Source organism: Talpa europaea (assembly GCF_964194135.1).
Source record: "Talpa europaea genome assembly, chromosome: 7".
Lineage (NCBI taxonomy): Eukaryota > Metazoa > Chordata > Mammalia > Eulipotyphla > Talpidae > Talpa > Talpa europaea.
Window position 1 is genome coordinate 63,397,029 of NC_140074.1, and position 22,355 is coordinate 63,419,383.

Consider the following 22,355-nt stretch of genomic DNA (forward strand, 5'->3'; position numbering starts at 1 on the left):
AACCGAGCCTGGGGTGTGGCAGGCACACGCTGAGAGTAACGGAGATTGGGAAAATCCTCCTCGTGGGAAACAGGCACGCTGCTCTGGAGAGGATGCTGGGAGAGGGGACCAGCGTCGCATGTGTGCAGGCATTGCTTCTAGAGACGTCCGCTCTGGGTGGATGGGCTGGAGGGCGACTGATCTGGCTGGTGATGAAAAGGCCCCTCAATCAGGGGGTCGGGAGCTGGGACATCGTCCTCCATTGCCCACAGGGGCAGCTCTGCACGCAGCTGACCCGCCTTGCTTTGGACCAGGGTGGTTTCTGCTCCTCTCTCTTCATCAGATGAGGAACTGGAACTAAGGCCTCGTTCTGCTTTAAATTCCCCCGGGGATAGCTCGGGCGGTGTTGGGTTGCATAGCCACCGATTGCCAGTCCCAGGGCCTTCCGTGTTAAGCACCCAGGCTGCTGCTGGCCCCCCACCCCCACCCCGTTCCCTGCATCATGACCCCGCCCTGGACTGAGAAGGACGTCCTGACCTTACTCTGCTCCCATCTGCAGAGGTAGAATTCACCTCTGGGGGTTCCTCACAGGACCCCTGCTGGGTGGAGAGCATGGGGTGCGGCAGGCACATGCCAGAAATAACAGAGTTGGTAAAATCCTCCTAGTGGGAAACAGGCACGCTGCTCTGGAGAGGATGCTGGGTGCTCGTTCCCGCCGCATTAGCTGCACAGACACCCGGCAACACACGTTAGAGTCTGATGTGCAACCATATGTCTTAGAGGTTTATTTCCCCCTCGTTGGCAGAAGCACCTGGTTTCCGGTGGGCGTGGGCTCAGTGAGGAGCGTCTTGTGCTTCTTCTTTTCGGGGAATGAGGGCAGGATGCCCCACAACAAATTCCTCATAGCATTTGAATGTGCTTTTCAGTGCAGCTGCTGACAGGCACTGGGACGCTGGTCCCCAGGCTCCTCTGCACCCGCTGGCCTGGCAGGGGCTCTTCTCCCTGAGGTGGGGTCCCGCTCCTGCCTGCCCTTTAGATCCTCTCCTGCCAAGGGTCTCCCGGGGGGTGTTCTCCGTGAATTGGAGACAGATGCTGTCTTGTTCGCTGTCCTCTGCAGCAGAGAGGCCTTGAGAGCCTAGAGCAGTGTTGAGGGGGCCTCTCGAGGTCATTGGGGTTTGACCCTTGGAATATCTGAGGGAGCAGATTCTGTGAGAAGTGGGACCCTGAGAGAGTGTGGGGTGTGCATAGGGATCAGTTTCAGAGCCTGGTGTGGTCTGGGGTAAAGGAAAAAGGCAAGTTGGGTGTGTCAGGGATCCCTGATCATGTGCAATCAGAGGTTATAGAGGTTTGAGGGCAGAGGGCACCCCAGACTGGAATGAGTGAGGGGATTTGGGTGCAGGAGGGTGGAGACAGGCGAGTGGGACTGGTGGGTGCCCAGGTGGCAGAGGTGGGGCCACTCTTTTCACTGCCCACAGTGTCTGCTCTCTGGTTGCTCTGTCACACCTCCCTCCCTCCGAGCAGGGCTCTTGCTGCAACTTCTCCAGAGGGTGACCCTCAGGAGTTGGGGGTGCAGGCTCATCAAGGGACAAGTCCTCCTGGCAGGGTCCAGGCCCCCTCCTCCTGGATCACGACACCCCCTGTGTCTCCCTCGAGGCTGCCTCCCGGCGCCTCCCAGGGGCTCTGCTATTGCCACTGCCCAGGCTGTGCTGGAATGAGGTGGGCGGGTTGGGAAGAGGCTCCTGGCAGTCATAGGGAGAAGGACCCACCTCCACAGAGGAAGGGGTGGTTACATTGATGGAGGCAGGTATGCAGGTGGTAGGGGGGGCGTGCATTGGGATATTAGCCCAGTCCCCGGGCTGGAGTCTGCTGGCCCTGCAGGCCCCTGGAGTTATGTTCCATCTTTTCTGAGAATTCCCACCTGCCTTCTCTCTCTGAGGCTGGGTGGAATAGAGAGAATAGAATAGTGTCTTTGGCCTGGCTTTGGCTTCCCTTTCCTTGTTGATGGTATGTTTTTTCCAAGTGTTGGTCAATGTGAATGCCTAAGATTTCAAGAGCAAGCCAGAAAAAAAGATCCCAATCCCACAAATGAAAGATGGAACCAGCTTCCCCACGAGAAGGTGGAATCATTGATCATATTCCTTCCTTCTCTGGAGTGTGCTGCTGCCTCAGCGGTGCGCCCAGAGGGTGTGTGCCGTGTCTGCCAGCCCAGGCTGCATCTCTGCTCAGATGTCATAAAGGAGTCTCGGAGGGGACAAAAGGGGCCTGGGACCCCAAGGTCACCTGACAGCAGTGAGCCAGAAATCTCTTCCACCCGTCCTGGCCTTTCCATCTCCACCCTCCCCCCGGCCCCTCCGCCGCCCTGGGACTCCCTGATTCCGCTCCAGCCTGGCAGTGTAAATACGCACACACTCCTGGCGCCTGCCCGCCTCGCCCCAACTAGAAGCCCTTACGTGTTCCCCTTACCTCCTCAAGACAGAGGCTTGGACACCAGCTCTCCTGTGGAAGTCTGGCATTTTGTGGGATTTTTTTTTTTTTGGTAACCCCTGGCCGTATTAAAAAACAAAAAAAAACCCCATTGGAAAGTAGCATATAATGACAAAGTGCAAGCATCTTATGCCTCGGCAGCAAGGGATTTGCACACATGGAAAACACAATGAAACTACCTCCAGCCTCAAACCCTATTTCCCTACAAAACTTAGGTGCTTCTTTGAGGACCCTCAGTCCCTAAGAGGACCTGCTCCCCCACCCTCACCATAAAGAACCCCCTCCCTGATCTGATCTAACATGCTGACGCTTCTCCAAGGCACCGTCCTCTGCCTTCCTGCTGTCATTTGATTCTCCCACTGATCCTTGAAATCAGCCTATGCTTAATCCCGTATTGGGTGGAGACACTAGGGATCCTTTTGGGGTCACGGGGCCAGCAACAGCCTAAGCTGGGGTCCTGCAGCAGCTACTCCGCTGTGCTGTGAACACAGGTGGCATGGGGAACAGCCGGCTCAGCAGGTGGGGCTGAAGAATGGGCGATAGCCCTCGGCCCCTGCTCTGTGGAGGTCCCCACACCATTTATTTCTGTCCCCTCTGGGGACCCGGAAGCCTGGGGGACTGAGGCTCAGAGCAGGCAAGCGTCTTGCCCAAAGGCCACAGGTGATAAGTGGCCAAGTCCCAGTTATGTCCGGGGAGCCAGGAAGCATTAGCTCTTCATTTCATGGAGAAGAGACTCAGACAGGGGTGGTGGAGAGGGTGGGGTTCGGAGTGGGTTTCTCTCCCCACAGTGGGCTCAGACCAGCATTTGCACAACAGTCCCAGAGTCCCAGCGGAGTCTGTCTCTGTCCTGAATATTTAGATGCTACTTGAATCCTGAATTCTTCACTTGATATATATCCTTTCAGCACAATCTGAACGGATTCCTATAATATGTTAATTTCTATTTACATTACTGTAGATGTGTGCTATAACTGTAATTTGTTATGCATGTTATGAACTATGTAAAGTTATATGAATATATAGCACTGATAAAGTTCTAACAAATCTGCCACGAAACATCAAATATATTTTTGAAATTATTATGCATTCCAAATTCGCGTGCCCTCACAAAATATTTTGGAAACAAGTAAGAAAAAAATAGGTAATTAGTTATGTTTCAGAAACAAGAAATGATTGAGGATGCTTCAGTTCCTCTCCATGTTTAATTTTTGAACACAGACTTTGGATAAGACACATCTTTGGAAATATGTGCAAAAAATAAAACTGTTTTTCTTTCTCAATCCTAATCCTATATTAGCGTACACAAAAATTTATGTTGAAATGAAGTGAGAACTAATAACCGTTAACCACAGAGCCTTGTCTCAGGATGGGTATCACCTGTGATAAAGGAAGTCCCTCCCCACCTCCACCTGAAAATCCTTCCTCCCTTCACCTGCATCAGGTCAATGAAGCAGACAGCCTGGCCCCGCCCCAGTGCTCTTGCCAAGGGAGGTGGGTGGAGCCTGAGATTTGCCTCTGGAACGAGTTCCCAGGTGATGCCGATGTTGCTGGTTCAGGAACCACACTCACCTGACAAGCAGACCTTGAAAGTAAGGGCATGTCTCCTGCAGGCTACTGATCCGCGTGGTCTGTGATATTTGGACAGGAGGGAGCAGCTTGTACTCAGGAGGGAAGTTTCTCTCTCCACGATGGTTATTTTTCTATGTAACATGTTGTAGGTCAAGACAAGACAAAACAAAGCCAAACCCAGATCCTTTCACATATAACATTTTAAGGAAAATTGTCGAGCCAGTCTTTTCTCTGCGAAGATTTCTCATGCTCCTGCGTTGGGCCTTGCTGGGGGCTGATCAGAGTGAACACCAGCTCCAAGCAGTGGCCATTCCCCGCTCAGACAGTATCACCTTTCTCCAGAGCTGCCATTGTGTAGTTGAAGAGCGACTAGCCACAAGTGCTGATGGATTACTGCAAGGTGGCTAGGTGAGAGTACATCCCAGGCAGAGAATGGGGCCCAGGGTGGGGGACCGGGGGTGAGGGTGCAGGGTGCAGCCCTCCCTCTTGCATGCTGAGCCCCTTGATATCTACAGAAGAACTGGCTAAGTCAGCAAGGCACAGCTGCAGTTCCAGCTCTCCCCTTGCCCTCTAGGTGACCTTGGAGAGAGTGCTTGTCTTGCTGGCTTCACTTTCCTTTCCAAAGGAAAGCATTGAATAGGATGCCCCCCAAGGCCCTCTGAGGTCAAAATGTCCCATAATCCCTGTTGTTTCTTTTGCCCATTCCTGGCCCAGCTAATAGGGGAAATGCCTGATACCTTGCCTATCACAGGGAAGGCTGAGGGGCCAGGAGGCCTTGAGGAGACAGCCAGGATGTACACTCAGCTTTTCAGGGCAGTGCCCTCTTCCCAGGATACAGCTGCCCAGAGATGAAAGTCAGTCAGGTGGTGATGGTTCTCCCCACTTTGCAGATGAAAAAGCAAGAGGTTTTCTGACTCCCTCAGAGTCAAATACAGGCTCACAGAATGTTAGTGCCAGAAAAGATGGCAGAGGTTAAAGGAAGTTAATCCCTACTCATAGGGAAACTGAGGCCCAAGATCATGTGACCAGGCAGTAGCCATGGTGGTGACAGCCGTGGAACCCTTAGGTTCTAAGACTCCTAGTCCTGTGTTCTTCCCTTTACACCATGCCTCAGTTTCCTCATCTGTAAGTTGGGGGTTACAGTCCTGTTTCACTCACAGGTGGTTGTGATCACTCAGCACGGAGAGGTCAGCTCTCCATGAACAGCAGCTCTTCGGTGATGCTGTCTGCACTCACCTTTATATGTCCGTGTAAGATTATCCTTGATGTCTTTAGCTAGAACTATCCCCAACAGACTTTTCATCAAGTATGCAACCATTTGTCATCTGCCGAGGTGAGCTAAGAGTGAGTTGGTAATAAGATCAATGAGGATATATCGAGTGGAGGGTGGGGGGCAGCCGTGATTTGCGGAATGAGTCTCCCACACATGTAAAGGAATAAGGAGGCTGACAGTCCCCCACTGCAGAGATGAATGCAATGCAGAGGGACACCTGACCCAGCTGGCAGAGGAAAAAAAGTTATTTTTTTAATAAATGAATTTTTTTTAAAGATTTATTTATGCATACAAGAGCTGGGGCACAGGCCAGAGGTGTGGGGGGGGGGTGAGAGGATTCACCAGAGACAGAGTGGCAAACAGAACAGGCGGATTGACTGAAGTACACTGCTGAGGGGAGCAGCAGGTGAGCCAGAAGAGGTCTGCTGTGCCACGTGGGTTGCTCCCTGGCTGGCCGGGGATCAAACTCATGCTGCAGAGGCTTCAAACAGGGGGTTGCATCCCAACCCCCTATGCCACCAGGAAGGCCCCTGACAGAGGACAAAGAGTTATTGTTAACTGTGTCCGCCCTTGCCCGAAAAGGGCAACCGAATCCCCGTGGCAGTTAGTGCCAGGTGTCAGCGCAGAGCCAGCTTGAATGTGTTCCCGCCTCCCTCCACTGGAGCTATCTGTGTCGTCTCTCTGAAGGTGAGGCCTGGGCCGACTTCATCTGAGCTCATGCTCACAGCACCCCTCTGCAGGGGGCAGGGACTGTGTCTCCATTTCCCAAGGCTTACATTTCTATTTCACAAGCTAGAAACTGAGATGTAGAGATCGCTGTGCAACTTGGTAAGAGTTCACCCAGTCAGGACATGACTTAGCTAAGACCCAAACGATGACCTCGGAGTACCTGTTTCGTCCTGCCCAAGTTTTTACTCAACATGCTAATTAAAGAAGCACAAAACATTGTGTGCCAGGAAATCCCCGGGCCCCATGATGTTGATAGGCCATTTTAAGTGGCCACAGCTCAATGTGACTTTATCTGAGGCCCAACTTGCTGAGTGATCAAAACAATATCAGCTGCTTATCATCTGCTCGGATTTGCCCAAGTTGCTATTGTGATGTGACACCTGTGGGCTAACCCCTACGCTGATGGCCAAATTTACACATGTCCTTCATGCGGCTAAATGAAGTATTTTTTAATACTAATCACTTGAAAAAAGGAAGAGCTCATAAGTGGGAAATGCCAGTGTAAGGTAAGTGAATTAATCTGGTTTTTCATGCCACTAGCCTCTGCGGCCTTGATCGTGTTGGGAGCTGGGCGAGGGGCACGCGCGCCTGATTGTGGACACCTGGGGTATGGGTGTGCGCGCATGTGTAAGTGTGCATACCTGAGCCTAGCGGTGGAGACAAAAGCTGGGCAGTGGTGGCAGTGAGAGGATGAGCAGCCTGACTATGCAAGAGATGAGATCAAGCTGACTACACAGGGAAGAGGCAGTCAGAGAAAAGCCGGTCTGTTCCTGATGCAGAACTAAAAGCCTGTAAAAATCTATCAAAGACGCCAAAGTTATCTTTTCATCTGCAAGACCTGAATGAACCTGCCCTGCCTGGGGTGGTTGCAAAACAAGCAAACTAAGAGAAAAAGGTGGCACCTATTGTCCAGTGCCCAAGACCTGTGCAGAAGCTGCAGGGCTGAGGTCTGGGCACGTGTCTCAGGATGGAGGTGGCTCAGAACAGGGTTGACCCATGTCTGGGCCTCTGAGTAGCTCCTGGCATCCCTCTTGCTGGTGGAGATCAGGTTAAGGGTAGAAAAGTGGGAAAGGAGGCATCACTAGGCCAGAAACCTGGCTCACTCAGTGCCGGGAGCTGGCGGTGCAGGTAGAAGTGATGAGTTAAATCAGCTATAGAAATGAAAAATCCGTAGGCAACGACTCTCAGAGCAAATAGCAGACAGCTATGGAGAAGGATATAGAGAGCGCAGACCAGAGGCTGGGGAAATGGAGACTGAGGGCCACTAGAGAAGCTCTGGTCCTTTCCAAATTCTGCATATTTTTTTAAAAATTAACAAAAGCTAACAATTCCATAAAATGAGTCCTTCCCAAAGAGAAGACGATGTCTGCAATTTCTGCACTGGCAAGGCATAGCAGTCCTTCCACCCTGTGCCTATGCAGGTGTTTCTCTTTGCCAACCTTTTCCTTCTGTGGAGAGGGAGCAGCAGGCCTCCTGCCCCCCCCCCGCCCCCCCCCCCCCCCGCCCACTTTCTCCTTTTGCAAAGCGGCAGAGGCAGCGCCTCCCAAGGCTGCCTGCCTGTGACTACGCAACCTCTCTTAGCAAACCTGTCCCTTTCGGGGCAGCCCTTCCTGTCTGCTTGTCTGTGCAAGAATTCTTTACCCTTCCCTCTGTTTTACATTAAACCTGCCCTCTTGGATTTAACTAAGGCCTCTGTCTTGTGGAGAAACTGGCCTAGGAAACTCCCTGGTGCTGCTGAAAGGGGAGCTCTGATGAAACTGCCCAGAGTTAAACCAAGGACCCCATTCTGAACCCAACATCTCCAAAACTGACTTCATTACCTACCCATGGATGAACCAAGGGGATGAGGCTGCTCAAAGGTGTTGTCCTAGCGGGCAGCTGGATCCCTAACCACTGCCCCCTGAACTGTGACCAACTCAGACTCCTTAAGGTCCTGCCCCTCCCCCTCTCCACTACCACCAAAAAAACAACTTTTACTCTCAGTGCAAAGCCAGCCACTTCCCCAGGCTACTGCGCCCCAGCCAGGTGACTTATATCTAACTTCCTTCCCCTGTGGATCATGGGTCCTGGAGACTACAACCAGCTTGGCTCTGGGTTGACCTGCAGGAAAATGCCATTTTGGGGCGTTAAAATGGTCAAATGTCAGCAGTTACATTTGGTTCACATGAATACTTGACCACAATCCAAGAGATGTGGTAAACAAATCAGAATGTTTTCCCAATTGGGTCCTCTGATATCAGGTGCTGTTTGACCCAGGGTACACTAAGGGCCAAAATATACACAACAAATGAACGAGCTTAATAAGATGCGCATTGGGCCTGTTTAAAGGTGACATGGGATGAAAATTGATACTTTTCTTACCAAAGGGGAATTAAACGGGCTGTAGAGGGATATTTCCATGGACGAAATGAAACCTGCCTGGCTTAGCCTTCTCCTAAGATTAGGACGTATGTCAAGTCAGGGTCAGGTGTTGGTTGTCAGGGACACAGTGAGGATGCAACACCTAAGCAGGGGGCAGGTGCCGAGGGCTGGAGGATGGCATAAGAACTGGCAGTTGTGGGGGAGAGGATGGAGGGACTCAAGAGTCTTGATAAACAATCACCTTTACAAAGCCTGTGTGCTTACACAGTCATTTCAGAGTAGCACATCACAATAGCCAAAAGGTAGACCATCAGCCACTGACTGAGGACTGGATCAAGAACAAGGGTTATTTCCAGCAATGGAATACCATGCAGTCCCCAAAAGGAAGGAAATTCTGACACAGGGATGAAATCTTAAGGACATTATGTTGAGTGAAATAAGCCAGTCATGGAAAGACAAATACTGCATGATCCCAAGTCCAGGGGTAGCCAGAGAAGACAAACTCACAGGAAAGAAAAAACACCACGAGGGTGTCCAGGGCTAAGGGAGGGGGCACAGAAACTGACTGTTTAACGGATGGAGAGGTTCGTTTCGGTTTTGCAAGATGAATAAGTACTGGGGATCAGTTGCACAACAATGTGAATGTACTAAACACTTAAAAATGGTTAAGTTGGCAGATTTTGTTGTGCGTATTTTACCACAATTCTTAAAAAGCATTTGTGAATTGTCTGCATTTGTCATCAGCTGGATGGGATAAAGAGAGAGCACTGGTTCCCTGAACTTAGCCTTAGAAATGAGGGAGTCTCAGGGACCGGCCTTCAGAGATCTGTGCAGCCGTGATGGGAATTCTTGGGGCCCCTCTGGTTCCTGCAGGAGGCAGGTGTGGCTGCTGGAGCGGCCACTTTACACCTGGTGTGAAGGAGCCTGTGAAAACGCCCAAGTAAGGGTGTTCTCTGTGAAGTCTGGCAGGGAACCTGTGCTAAGAACGCCTAAAGATGCTGCCCTCCGCACCCCTGCTTCAAGAACCACCGGGCTGCACAGAACCTCCCTTCCCAGAGACACCACAGAAAACCCTTTTCATTTCTCTGTAGTCTGTGGCTGGCTCTGGTCTAGCTCAAGGCTCATCTGGACAGGCAGGTCTGTTGTCAATGTTGAGGGCTCCTGTGATGAGTTGAATCTCCTAAAATATATCCAGGTCTCAATTCCTGGAACCTGGAATGTTGCCTTTTATGGCAGATGGAGCTGCACATGTGATAAAATTAACGATCTTGAGATGGGGAGATAACTCCCGATTAGCTGAATAGGCTCAAAATGTAGTTGCAAGTGTCCTTCGCTGAGAGAAGCCAAGCGAGGCAATACAGTAGGAAGAAGGCAGTGTGAGGACTGAGAGATTTGAGGCTGCCCCACTGCAGCTCTGAAGATGGAGGAAGACCCGACAAGCTGAGGAATGCAGGGCATACACAGCTCTAGAAGCCGGAAATGGCAAGGAACGGACTTTCCCCTAAAGCCACTGGAAGACTTCATTCCAGTAAAACTAGTTCAGATTTCTGACTTCCAGAACTATAAGAGAACAAATATGTTGTTTGAAGTCCCCAAATTTGTGGGAATTTGTTATAGCAGCCATAGAGGCACTTAAGGGCATCCTGTGTATTCCTTGGGTTTACTTCTGGAATGTGGGGGGACAGAGACCAGGGAGTACAGCATGGGAAATGCATGTAGGGGCAGGACTGGCACAGCAGGATCTCTATGACCCGAGCAGACCGGTGAAGAAGTCCTGGAGCCCTCAGTGGCTTTTCAGGCTTTATTGGGATTTACCAGGTACATGCCAGGCAGGGGTGCTGGGGGGCCAGGAGGCTGGCAGGCCTCCCGGCCCCCTGCAAGTCTTCACTCTTTCTGGGCTCTCCACCATTCTCTGGTGGCCTTGTTCTCTGCTCCGCTCGTGGTTCTGCTCCTGCTGGCGTCCCTGTGACGCTGCCCTAATTAGCCCAGGTGAATCCCATCTACATCTGCCCACACCCTATTCCAGGTGCCCTCCATCAGGCATGTATTCAGGACCGCAAGGATCCGTCATCAATCCTGATGGTGGGAGGGCAGAAAAACCTGATATACTTTTCTTACCCTACAACGCCACAGCAGGGAAAAAAGAAAAGCGGCACTGTGCTGATTCCCTGAGCTGAGGAAACGGGCAAGAACCCCCAAGAAGCTGCCCTGTGGGTGCTCCCGGACGCTAGATGAGCAGGCTCACGTTCAGGAGCAAAGAGAAACCTCACAGGCCTGGAGGTGGCAGCGCAGAGAGAGAGCTATCCCTGGCAGCCCAGGAAGAATAGGGCCCAGAACCCAAGTTCCCAGCCTCCTAGGGGGTGAAGTCCCGGACATAATGAACAACTTTGCCCATATGTGACTCCCCCTAGCTCATTTTCTGATGCCACCTTGAGGGTTCAGGGACAGGCCCCTGGGGGCCTGGGATTCCCCACTCACAACCTATTGTAGCTGCCGGTGAGTGAGCACCCCTGTGTAGCTGATGCTAACCCCACTATCCCTGCAGGCTCTTCTGAGCAACCCCATTGCTGTTCTTCCCTGATCTTCCCTGTCTCTCTTATTTATCTTAGTGCCTATCTCTTTGTGAGTGGTCTCGAAGCCTCTCTGTATGAAGGCAGGAGACATTAACAAACAAATGGTCAGCTAAAAAAGCTTCAGAACAAGAAAATGTTAAGGATACTCCTCAGTCCTCACCTCACCTCCAGAATGAACTGGCGGGGATGGGAGATGAAGAAATCAGCTGAATTCTAAGAGTTCCTGTTCTCTATTAATGTTTAACAGTTTACCCCCAGACTTAGCAATTTAAAACAACCGTGTTATTTTGCTCAAGATCTTGTGGGACAGGAATTCAGGCAGGACTTGATCAGACCGCCTTTCCATGGAATCTCATGCAGTTTCATCGAGAAACTGTCCGCGGAAGGCTCCACTAGCAAGAACATAAAATTTACTGTCTTAACCATTTTTAAAGAATGCAGTTAAATACAATGTTTTAAGTATAGTGTTAAATATATTCACATTGCTGGCAAAAAACCCTCCAGAACCTTTTCATCTTTCCAAATAATTTTATGATTGAGCCTCAGAAGCTGCCTGCTGGGGCCTGTGAACTGACTGAAAGCTGGGCCCCTTGCTCTGAGCCCCTCAGTTCTCACTCCCTCTCCTAGGCTGAGGTATCACTCCGTCTGGGGGGCGGGCCATGTAGTTCTTTTCCTGTGCTTCTCTAGAAAATTTTTTCTCACTTCATCCCAAGCCTGCACCGTCAGAGGCGGCGGCTGCTGCTGCTGCTGCTGTGTCACTTCCTTCCTCTGAAGCAAGGAAGCACCCAGTGTCTTCCTGCTGGGACTCATTCACTCAAAACATGTTTAATGACAGTGTGCCTGGTGAGGTGTTTGGTTTTAGGGATGCCTTCCTAAGCAAAATCACAGAAATCCCTGTTTTCGCTGAGCTTCCACTTGAGTGGGGGAGAGGAATAGTGAAAAGCCAGAGGACTGGGACTCTGCAAGGGGATGTGTACTGTGGGAAAGAAAAGTGAGCAGGACAAGGGCTCCAAGGAGATTGCAGCTTTAAATCGGGCAGTCAGGGCAGGCCTTGCTGGGAGAGCGCCTTTTGGGAAAGAGGAGACTGCAAGGGGAAAAGGATGCCTTAAAAAATATTTGGTGATTATTCTTTATCCCAGAAAAAGTCCTGACTTTAAACATGGGCTTCAGGTTGTTGGTGGCCTGAAGGTGCTTTCTCCAGCCTTACCTGCTCGAAGATCACCACAGACACACCACACAGGAGATGTAAATCCGTCTCCACACTCTTGACCCACCTCCATGTGCACCCTCTCTGGGCCACACCCAGCACATACACAGATACCACTCTGCCTAAATGGAGACTAATGGGCGTGAGAGAGAACGTGGAGGTCAGCTGCATGGAGTACCATAGAAAACTTGCAAAAGTCCAAGCCATCAGGTGTTCAGCTCCAACCTTAAACTCACCTCTAGCTGCAGCTCACTGGGCCGTGAAGAGGCAGTTGGAGGTCAACCATTCCACTCCTCGCAGGGGCCCAGAGAGAGGGGCAGTGGTGTCCTAGGATGTCACACTGAATATCTACCTATCAAGGCCTGATATTCTGCAGCAATAACATTTTGTGCACAGGGCTTTTCCTAAGACCTCAGCTTCCTCAACTGGGCCTCAAAAGGAGAACTGACTAGTTGGATGTCCCCTCCGCCAACCAATTGTGGATGAGCTGAGCACTCAAAGTAAAGGGCCCCTGGCAGATCTTTGCAACAAATGAAGCAACACACTTTCCTGAGTGGGGGTTCTGTCCAGGGAATCTTAGGTGTGTGACAAGGGCAAGGACTGTTGTTCCGTGGGAGGAAGGGTGCCCATGGGTTCTCAAAACTCAGAATCTGGAAGGAATCTCTTGCCATAGAACACAACTTGGCCGACTGTAGGGGCGATCTTAGAGGGGATTGTGGTCTGCACTCAGTTCTCTGCCTGGGGGAGGTGAAAGAGGGGAGTCTGGAGGCTCAGAAAGAAAAGTGACGAAACTTTAGGGCTTCATAACACATATAAGGAAGTCTGAACTAACTGAAGGTCATCCAATCATGATCAGGCCAACAAAAACAGTCAGATGAATAAAGCTGTGTTGCAAATCTTTCCCTGGAGGATGGGGGAGTGGAGCAGGTGGGTACACAGGAGTCTGTTCATGTGAAGGTCATATCTTCTTAGCCCTGCTTCCAAGGTGAGACACAAACAAAATATTACACCCAACTTATCAAATCTCTTTGAAGGTCTTAAGGCTCAGAATGCTTCTAGAACATCCTGTAGCTCTTTTCCTGTGGCTTCCTCCCTGGCCTAGTACATCCAGGAGCAGCCCACCTCCCTCCCTGCTCTCCCTCTCATACCTCACAGCCTTCTGCTGAGGGCTGACCCCATCTTTGACATTTCTGTTACTCCCACTATCATTTAGATGGGAGTTCTTAGAAGCTGTGTCATCAAGAAACCAGCTCAGAAATGCAAAGCTATATGCTTGAGGTCCCACAGCCAATCCGTGCTAGCTCGGGATTTGAACACTGGTAACGCTCAGGTTCTAGAGCCACCCTACAACAGAGCCCCCTTCTCACAGGCTACAAAGTATATCTAAAAATTAAATACTGTTAGTCTCTTATACCCCCAGAAAGTCTCCCAACCAACAAGTTACCGCCCTTGTAAATCAAAGAAATAAATACAAATTAAAATGACGCTCTGTATTGGTTTTGTCAATACATGAGAAAACTTGGATAATTTTTGTAATTTTCTCTGAATTTGTTGCTCTTGTGTCCAGAGGTTGGAATTTTCGAGTCAATGTGTTGAAGCTTATTACAAGGAGCAATAAACATTTTTATGATAATTGCGAAGACAAGTGTAAATCAGGGAGGGCCCACACGGGCGGCAGGAGGTCACCCCGCTGTGCCAGTGACTCGGGGCCGGATCGGGCCCCCGAGGCTCCGCGGCAGCGCGCGCGGACAGGTCGCGCGCGGCCGCCGGGATGGGGACGCGCCGTCGGGACCACAACTCCCAGGCGCCCGCGCGCGCTCGCCCGCCTCACCCCGACCACGTGACCGCGCGGCCCGGGTCGCGATCGCCGGCGGCGGAGGGGCGGACTCCGAGCCCGGAGCCCTGAGCGAGAGGACGCGACTTGGGATCCCGCCCCAGCGCTGGCCATGGCGGTGAGTCCCGGCGCCACCGAGAGAGACGCACGCGGGTGGACGGCCGCCCTTGGCACCCGGGGCTGGCGAAGGCTTGTGTGGGGCAGTGCTGCCTGCAGTGGGAGCAGGGTTGGGGAGACGCGGGATGGGAAGCGGCGGTGGCTTTGAGGTTTTCATTGGCTCCTCCTGCTGGGAGTCAGTCCGGCCCGACCTGTAGTCGTGAACACCTGCGCTGGCGCAGGTGAGGGTGGGGGCGAGGTGGGTGGAGACACGAGTCCGGGGATCCCCTGCCGTGGGCGCAGTGCCTTGGAGGAGATTCCGGGAAGGCGCCCGGGGAGCCGGAGAGCGCACTTTTACTTTCCTGTTCCTCCTCTGAAAAGTTCGTGGTGGGGAGGGGAGCGATGGGAGAACACCCTCCTTACACTTGGGAGCAGAAATAGCGTTCCAGATGAGCTGCTTTTCTTGGCACAGTTCACCTGGGCTGGGGAGAATGACCGTTTGTAAGGCACTTTGGTCTTTGAAGAACTCGTGTGATTTTCTTTGCTCTATGAAGAATGTTAGAGAATTCAGGATGCAGGAAACCAGTACAGGTCTTTTGTTAAGTGCCCACCGTTACCTCCTGCCGGTTTTCTAAGGGAAAAACAGATGGGAAGAGCTTGGAAAATGTTCCCCAGCCTGCGAGTGGCAGGGCAGAGACCTTAAGCCCCCTCTAAACTCTTTGAGGAAAAATTCCCTCATTTATAAACCAAAGGGTAATCTCCTCAAATGAGAAGATAAGAGAACCAGTCGGAGGGGTTGCTTACTCTCCTCCACAACCCTTCCCTACCCAGGGTGGGGCCCGAAGAACACAGATAAATTAAACTCAGCTGCTGGAAGCTGACTTTTCCTCAAGGGGGACTCCAGATTAGATCCCCGCCCCTTGCCTATCTAACCACAGGCCATTTAGTTGAAAACTGCAGCCTCAAATCAGGGTGTGCTGACTGGAATCCCTTGCTCCAGTGAAAAGTCAAGATTAGGTGAGTCTGTCCCTCCTGGGCTCCTCACTATCCAGTGAGGTAGAGCCCGACCTCTGATTGGGTGCTTTCAGTTTGGAATATAGTGGATGTCAGTCTACCCCTGGCTGCCTTCTGGGCCTCCTGGGGAAGGAGTCCTAACCACCTGCTTCCTGGCTGGGTGAGATATCTCCCAGGGGCCTTGATTCCCTGCAACCGGCATGAGACCCCCCTGAGTGCCTCCCACTCCCCTACTACATACACCGTGTTGTAATGATCTCTCCCCTAGTGGACCGTTAGCTCCACGGGAGCCAAGGACTGTCATTCGTCTGTCTCAAGTGTGTGCACATGCCCAGCACAACAAAAGTAAATGTCTGTTGGTTGAGTTAGTTTCACCGTGGGTGTTCAGGTCCATGGTAAAAGTTATTTGGCGCCCCTGAGCTAGCTGGCCCTGGCGCAAGGATGATCGAAGGGACCCAGTTCTGTAGCCTCTCTGATGAATTAGCCTTGGGGACATTTCTGTCGTGCCAACTGCATTATCAAGTGAACTTGGAGAGGCATAATTGTGCAACTCCCATGGTGCTGGGGGCTTCTGCCCGTGGGGAGTTCTTTGTGCCAGTTTGTTTATGCACATCAGTCTTTTGTGAACCTTTGCCATGTCAGCAGATACTCTTGTTTGCTGTCTCAATAAGGAACATCTCTAGGGAGTAGGACTCAAAATTTTTACTTTTTCTTACTATTTCAGCTTTTTACCTTGAGCAAGGAGCGCTTTCATATTGGGGATTTTAAAAAGGCATTTGCAATATTAAATTCAACATGCTTTCTAAATGACTGCCTAGGTTTACATTTTCCTATGAGGTCTTGGATAAATCTCTTTCCCTCCTTTTCCCATCTGGAAATGAGATGCAGGGTTGGGGTAGGGGGTGTCAGAGAAAGTTGAGGTTGGACTAGATCAGAGTTTTTCACAGTCAGAGCTGAACCTACAAGGTGGATTTACAAGGAAGATTTTATTTGCCATGTTTCCTGGCAAAAGTGTGGGAAGCCAGGGACTGGAAACTCTGAGGAAAATGAGTCCTGGGGATGTGACATGCTGTACTGTGACTATAGTTAATACTGTGATGTACATATAAAAGTTGCTAAGAGATTAGATCTTAAGTTTTCATGGCTAGCAAGAAAATGTAACTACATGTGGTGATAGATGGTAACTTGCCTTATTGTGGGAATCCTTTGACAATATATTACAAATATTGGATCATTCTGGGTTACATGTCATGCTGCATGGCAGCTCTATCTCAACAAGTCTAAGGACACTTCTCATCCTGATATTTGAGTAACTGATGTTTGGCCACTGCCTTAGAAGGCCAAGGCTGCTACCCCCTCATCCCAGTTCAGCCGGTGTCTCAGCTGGGTGAGCCCTGACTCTGAGCAGAACCACCTATGCCAACCGAGGGCCTACCTGGGGATGAGAGAGGCGTTTCCCTCCTGAGAGGGTGAACAGACTGACTTTAATCTTGCTAAGCACGGTCATTAAGCCTGCTGTGGGAATTTAAATCCTCACCCCCATTCCCAAGCAGGCTTTCCTGGTGATGGAGAAGGCAGCACGCTGGACTCACAGACAGGGCATCCCAGGAGATGCAGACGTGAACTCCAGCGCTGCCTACTTAACTAGTGTTGAGACTTGGGACAGATGACTTCACTTTTCTGACCCTAGTCTTCCTTCCCGTGAGATGGGCCCTCTGTCCCTGTCCCACTGTCAAGTGAGATCACCTGTGAGACGCCCCCGGCAGGCAGATGCTGTGTGGGCACTGCTTCTGCCTTCAATCTTTCTCAAGGCTTTGAGCTCAAGGGCAGCAATATTCACCTTTGTCCTTAATGCTGGGCACAGAATTGGACTCAGCAAATGTTTGGTAAATGAGTGAGCAGGTGTGGAGTGAGCTGAACACGGCTTCCCCGGGCCCATCCATGATAAACACTGTTGGGGCTGCCAGGTCTCACCAGGCTGAGCCGACTCCCGCCTGCTCCACATGGTCTCCCCATGGGGAAGCCTGCCCTGGAGCCGCAGCAGAATGGCTGGAGCCCAATGGGTAAAACAAGGCAGTTGAGTTCCTCAGTCTAATGCTTCCTCACTGGGTTTGGAGGGCACAGAGGACATCTCCACATGACCCCAGAGCACCTTGACATCCTAAGCCTGGCCTGCCCAATGAAGGTGGGCACACCTCCCGTGTCCCTTCTCCCAGATCAGGGCCAGCTCAGTTACAGCTCTGCTGTTGATCCACTTGGGACATTGTTCTGAGCCTTTCCAGAAAGCTGTGGAGAACATCAGGGATGGTGACTTCCACTGCCCTAAGCTCCCTGTGATGCAGACTCCTTCTCTTTTAGATGCATTTCATCTTCTCAGATGAGGTGGTGCTTCTGTTTGATTTCTGGAGTGTCCACAGTCCTGCAGGTAAGAATTGGGAAGCCCAGGTTAATAGCTGCAAGGCAGGGCCTCCCTGGTGGTGCAAGGAGTTAAGACGTAACCTATGAAGCTATCCGCAGCCACTGCAGCACAAGTTCGATCCCCGGCCAGGGAGCAACTCACATGGCGCAGCAGACCTCTCCTGATTCGCCCGCTGTTCCCCTCAGCAGTGTACTTCAGTTGATCTGCCTGTTCTGTTCCCCACTCTGTCTCTGGTGAATCCTCTCACTCCCACACCTCTGGTCTGTACCCCAGTTCTTGTATGCATAAATAAATAAATCTTTAAAAAAAATAAAAAGCTGCAAGGCAGTGGAAAGCCTGGGTTTTGCCCTGTTAGCATTGTAGGTGGCCTACTCCTCGTTTAACTTTGATCAGGAACTTTGCATTTAAAAAATTCCATTTGTAAAGGGCTGCATTATCCCTCTGATCCTCACAAAGGCCAGATGAAGCTTTTTCCTCTATTACAGAGGAAGGAACTGAAGCCCAGAGAGAAGAGACTAGTCCGGGGCCACACAGCAAGGAAACATCAGAGTCAGAACTAGGTCAAAGCAACCTGTTGCCTCCTGGCCCTTCCCTCACTGAGGGTTCTAGTAGCTGCTGAGACCTCAAATGAGAAACTAATTTCAAAGAGAAGAGTTTTTCTTTGACTTGAAGAGGCAGAGTTGGGCATTGAGTTATTTCAGCTTAAATAACTGCATCTTAAAATGAGACTGGTATTGGCCCAAATGTCCATCAATGGGCCATCCCTACAGTGGGTGCCATGCCAGTAATTTACTGTAGGGTAAACCTAGTGGCCTGAAACAACAGCCTTTGTTTTATGAAGGTTCTGAGCCAACTGGGCTCAGCTAAGCAGTCCTCACTCATTTTTTCATGCAGGTCAAGTCAGACAGTGGCTGGAACTGGAGTCATTTTGACTCTACACTCATGTCTCCTAGCTGCTGCTGGTGGTTGCTAGGACCTCAGTGGAAGTTGTTGGCTGAACTCCTACTTGTGGTGTCTCCTAGGCCTGGGTCGCCTCACGACAAGGAGCCTGGCATCCAAGAGCAAGGGAGTGTCCCAGGAGAACAAGGTGTAAATGCAGGGGATTTTTAAGACCTTGCTTTGGCAGTCACAGCACCACTTTCATCTTTACTGGTTAAGACAGTCACTGAGGTTTTCCCTACAAGGCCAATAAAATATGATAGCTGAACCGATTGCTATTCTTCCATTTATAGAATAAAAGTAGCAAACAGCAGTTAATTTTCCACAGCAGCACTAACAAGCATTTAATGGTTTCTATAAATTAACTTACTGGGGTTTTCCATGTTATAAAAGCAACACATACAGAAGAAACTTTAGGAAATAAGGTGAAAAGGAAGTAAATACCTCCCGTGTGCTAATTTGCTGAGATGACTAGAACTATTTTGCTGCATTGCCTTCCTTCCAGGCACTTCTGTGCTTATGCATATAAACAGGACTCTGCTATATACATACTCTTCTTAGCAAGAAGTCTCGACAGATTTGTGTTGCCTGCTGGGGTGAGGGGTGTGTGTCTCCTTCATCCTCAGCCAGTGGCTTCTCTACCTGATTTCAAAGCCACCCACCAAGAAAGGGTTGGCAGGGGAGCAACTGTGAAGCTGAACCTAACAAGGATGGGGAAGAAAAAGCCAGAGGGCCCTGGGAGTGGATTCAGAGGGCATGGGTGGAGGTGCTCTCTGCCTCCTGTGCCAGGTCACAGGAAGCTTCTGGAGAGGAGCAGTGCTTGCCAGGCCAGGTCTCTGCAGCTCAACTTTCCTTGACAGGCATTGCCCTCTCCATGTTGGTCATCCTGCTCCTGGCTGTGTTGTATGAAGGGATCAAGGTCGGTAAAGCCAAGCTGCTGCGTCAGACTCTGGTGAGCATGTCCACGTCTGCCAGCCCCCAGGTCATCCATGAGTCGCAACAGGATCTTGTGGCCTCAGACTCAGCCTCAGCCAGTGGCACCCGCCTCAGGTAACAGGCATAAGGTGTGGAACAGACAGAACACTCACATTCACACTGAGGGGTGGGCTGGGCTCAGAGGGCATTAGCCCCACTTCACAGAAAGGAAGTTGAGGACCAGGACCTTACCAAGTACATACACTTTAGTAAGCAGTAAGGTGAATCTGAACTCTGGTCTTTCTGTGTGAACAGCCACCTGGGGGCTCAGATTATCAGAAGTCTGGTGAACACCTAGTTCTCCCCAAACTCATGGGGCTTCCAGACCCAGGCTGGGCTCTGTCCCTGTGTAACTAAGACTGTTGTCAGCAATGATGCACCTTGGTGGAGGAGCCCCCTCCCCTCTTCCCTGCCTTTCTGATAGGGGTCCCCTGCTGCCCTCCCCAGCTCTAGCCTCACCTGTGCTAAATAAGCCCGCCTGCTCTGTCATCAGCCACCCTACACGAGTATCTCATATTGAAACTCCAGTGCCAGGAAGCTATTCTTATCCCTGTTTTTACTGATGAGGAAATAGAATTTAGAGAGGGGGAGACATTTGTGCTAGGCCACAGTCAGTTAAGTGGCAGAGCTAGGAACTTGACTCATAGCCAAAAGGGATTACCCTAGGCGCCTTGTCCAAGTCCCTTCTCTCTGTTGATGGTTTCTGGCATAACTGAAATCTCTCCTTGGTTAAGCATGTAACTTTTAAATAAGCTGGTCCTATAACTCTGCAGCTTTCTACTCCCTAACAACTCCCAGCCTCCAGCTCATCACCAACATTAACTTGGTTCTCCTTTTTATCCAGGTGGTTTTTGTGTCACTTTGGCCAGTCGCTGATCCATGTCGCTCAGGTGGTCATCAGCTACTTCATTATGTTGGCTGTTATGACTTACAACACCTGGATTTTCTTCGGCGTGGTCCTGGGCTCAGCTGTGGGTTACTACTTAGCCTACCCATTTCTCGGTACAGATTAGCTGGTGAGGGCTGTGCAGGCATCGAGGGCTGGAGAGGCTGGATCCTCCTCTTCCAGATGTTGTACTTCCAGCCCGTCTCCTTGTCCGATGGCTGTTCGTCACTGCGCTCCCAGCTCCTGGAAACTTTTAGCCAAAGCTGTCGCTTGTTCCCTAGAGTTCAGAGGCCACTGCAGCTGCCTCTCCTCAGCCTCCTTAAGGCTGCTGAGACCAGAGGGAGGATGAAGAGAACGGAACATGGGGGGACAGGGTTGCTGAGTCTACGATGACTATCTGCAATTCAAAATTTAGAATTTCCAAAGATTTTCAAGACAGATGAATTCTGGGTGATGAAGAGTATGGAACCTGGAATCCTCTGCTCTCATTTGTGCCTTATTTAGAGGAGCCTCTTCCACTGGACTTCCAGACCTCTGGTCTTTGTGGGACAGAGGCCAAGCTGGCTCCTTTTCCATCGCCTTTCTGTCTTGGAACACAGGAAGATGACCTCTTCTGTGGGTCATGTTGCCAAACTAAGATTTTTCACTTTCCCCATTCAACTCCTGGTTGGCAGTTTTGCACATTACTACTAAATTTTTAACTAAATGATTTCATTTTACTCATGAGGGATGGCGGCAACTGCTGGGGCCTCTTTCCCTTTGTTGGTGGAAAAGTGAGAGTCAGGACAGAGGAGCAGTTTGCAGCTCCTGACTGTCCCTCTGGAGACTGAGTGCTTCCCATCAGGCTCCACAGTCTGCAGGAGAGGCCTGTGCCTTCTGGTGTGTGGGGAGCGCTTCACGGCCTTAACACCCTCTCAGAACAGAGAACTGCACTGAATATTCTACACTCAGCGCCTGCTTTTTATGATTACTGCTCCTACTAAGGATCTGGTGGGAAAACTACTCATTCACTTCAAATGCTGAGACCCTTGGAGAAGAGTGGCTGAAGACGTAATAGCAGTCAAACCAAAGTGTTACATTCGTAGCTCTCCAGATAGGACTCTCTAGATATTTGAGCCTCTGCTTTATAGGAAAGGAAACGAGAGCCCAAGGAGGAGGAAATTGCTGCTGTGGATTAGCTATGCACAGGTGCCTTCTGCTGTAGAGGACAGGTGTCCTTGAGCTCTGGGAACTACAAGGAATGTATTTGAAAAGTATATATTTTTAGGGGACATTAACCAGTTGTGTGCGTGCCCATTCTGTTTGTCCTAACTCCAACAGCAGCACGCATCACCCTTGTAACAACTGGAATGAACGAAACTGGCTATTTGGCTAAGGGCTGAGTCTGTTCATCAGCTGTGAAGACAACAGTTCTGTGTTCAGGGAAGCCCAGCCCTGAAAGGCTGTGCCCACAGGCAGACACCCCACAATGCTGGCCTGGTCAGTGGTCACCCTGTTCACGAAACATACTGAACTGGTGCCACTCTAAAGAAAGGAATCGTCACGTGGCATAGCAGCATCTGTTGGCTCAGTTATCAGGGCCTGCTCTTCTGAGGGCAGAAGCAAGTCTGTCAAAACCACTTTTTAATTCTATAGTAAAGTGCCACAGGAAGCATAGGGTTGATGAATACCTTCTCCCCATATTCCAGTTCTTCAGGGAACGGGAAACTGCTCCGTATCATAAGGGATGTAAGGTTTCCAGTGTCTAGTGCTGGGCTGCTGAGTCACACATGTCCCTTTGTAGGTCCTGCCCGGCCTCGGCTCCCTCCCTGAGAGGGCAGCTCCCTGGGCGTTAGGCAACCTCTTCCTGCGGTCTCTGATCTCTTTAAACACGCAAATACATGAGGCTTTTAGAGCATGGAGGGCTTAAAAAAAAAAAAAAAAAAACTCTGGAGAGACTGATTACATGGTGAGTCTCAGTGGGTATTTCACCATTCTTCAGAGTCAAGTCACAAAGATGGTATTTTCCCTACTTAGA

At 50.7% G+C, this 22,355-nt stretch overlaps 1 protein-coding gene across 1 annotated transcript; it reads left to right on the forward strand.

The window, feature by feature from the left end:
* Nucleotides 1-17,477: 17,477 nt before the first annotated feature.
* SLC31A2 (solute carrier family 31 member 2) lies at nt 17,478-20,465 on the forward strand (the record flags this gene model as incomplete). Its single annotated transcript, XM_084239242.1, has 3 exons — nt 17,478-17,544; nt 19,338-19,527; nt 20,297-20,465. The coding sequence occupies 3 exons, from the start codon at nt 17,478-17,480 to the stop codon at nt 20,463-20,465; spliced, it is 426 nt and encodes a 141-aa protein (XP_084095368.1).
* Between the last annotated feature and the right edge of the window lie 1,890 nt (nt 20,466-22,355).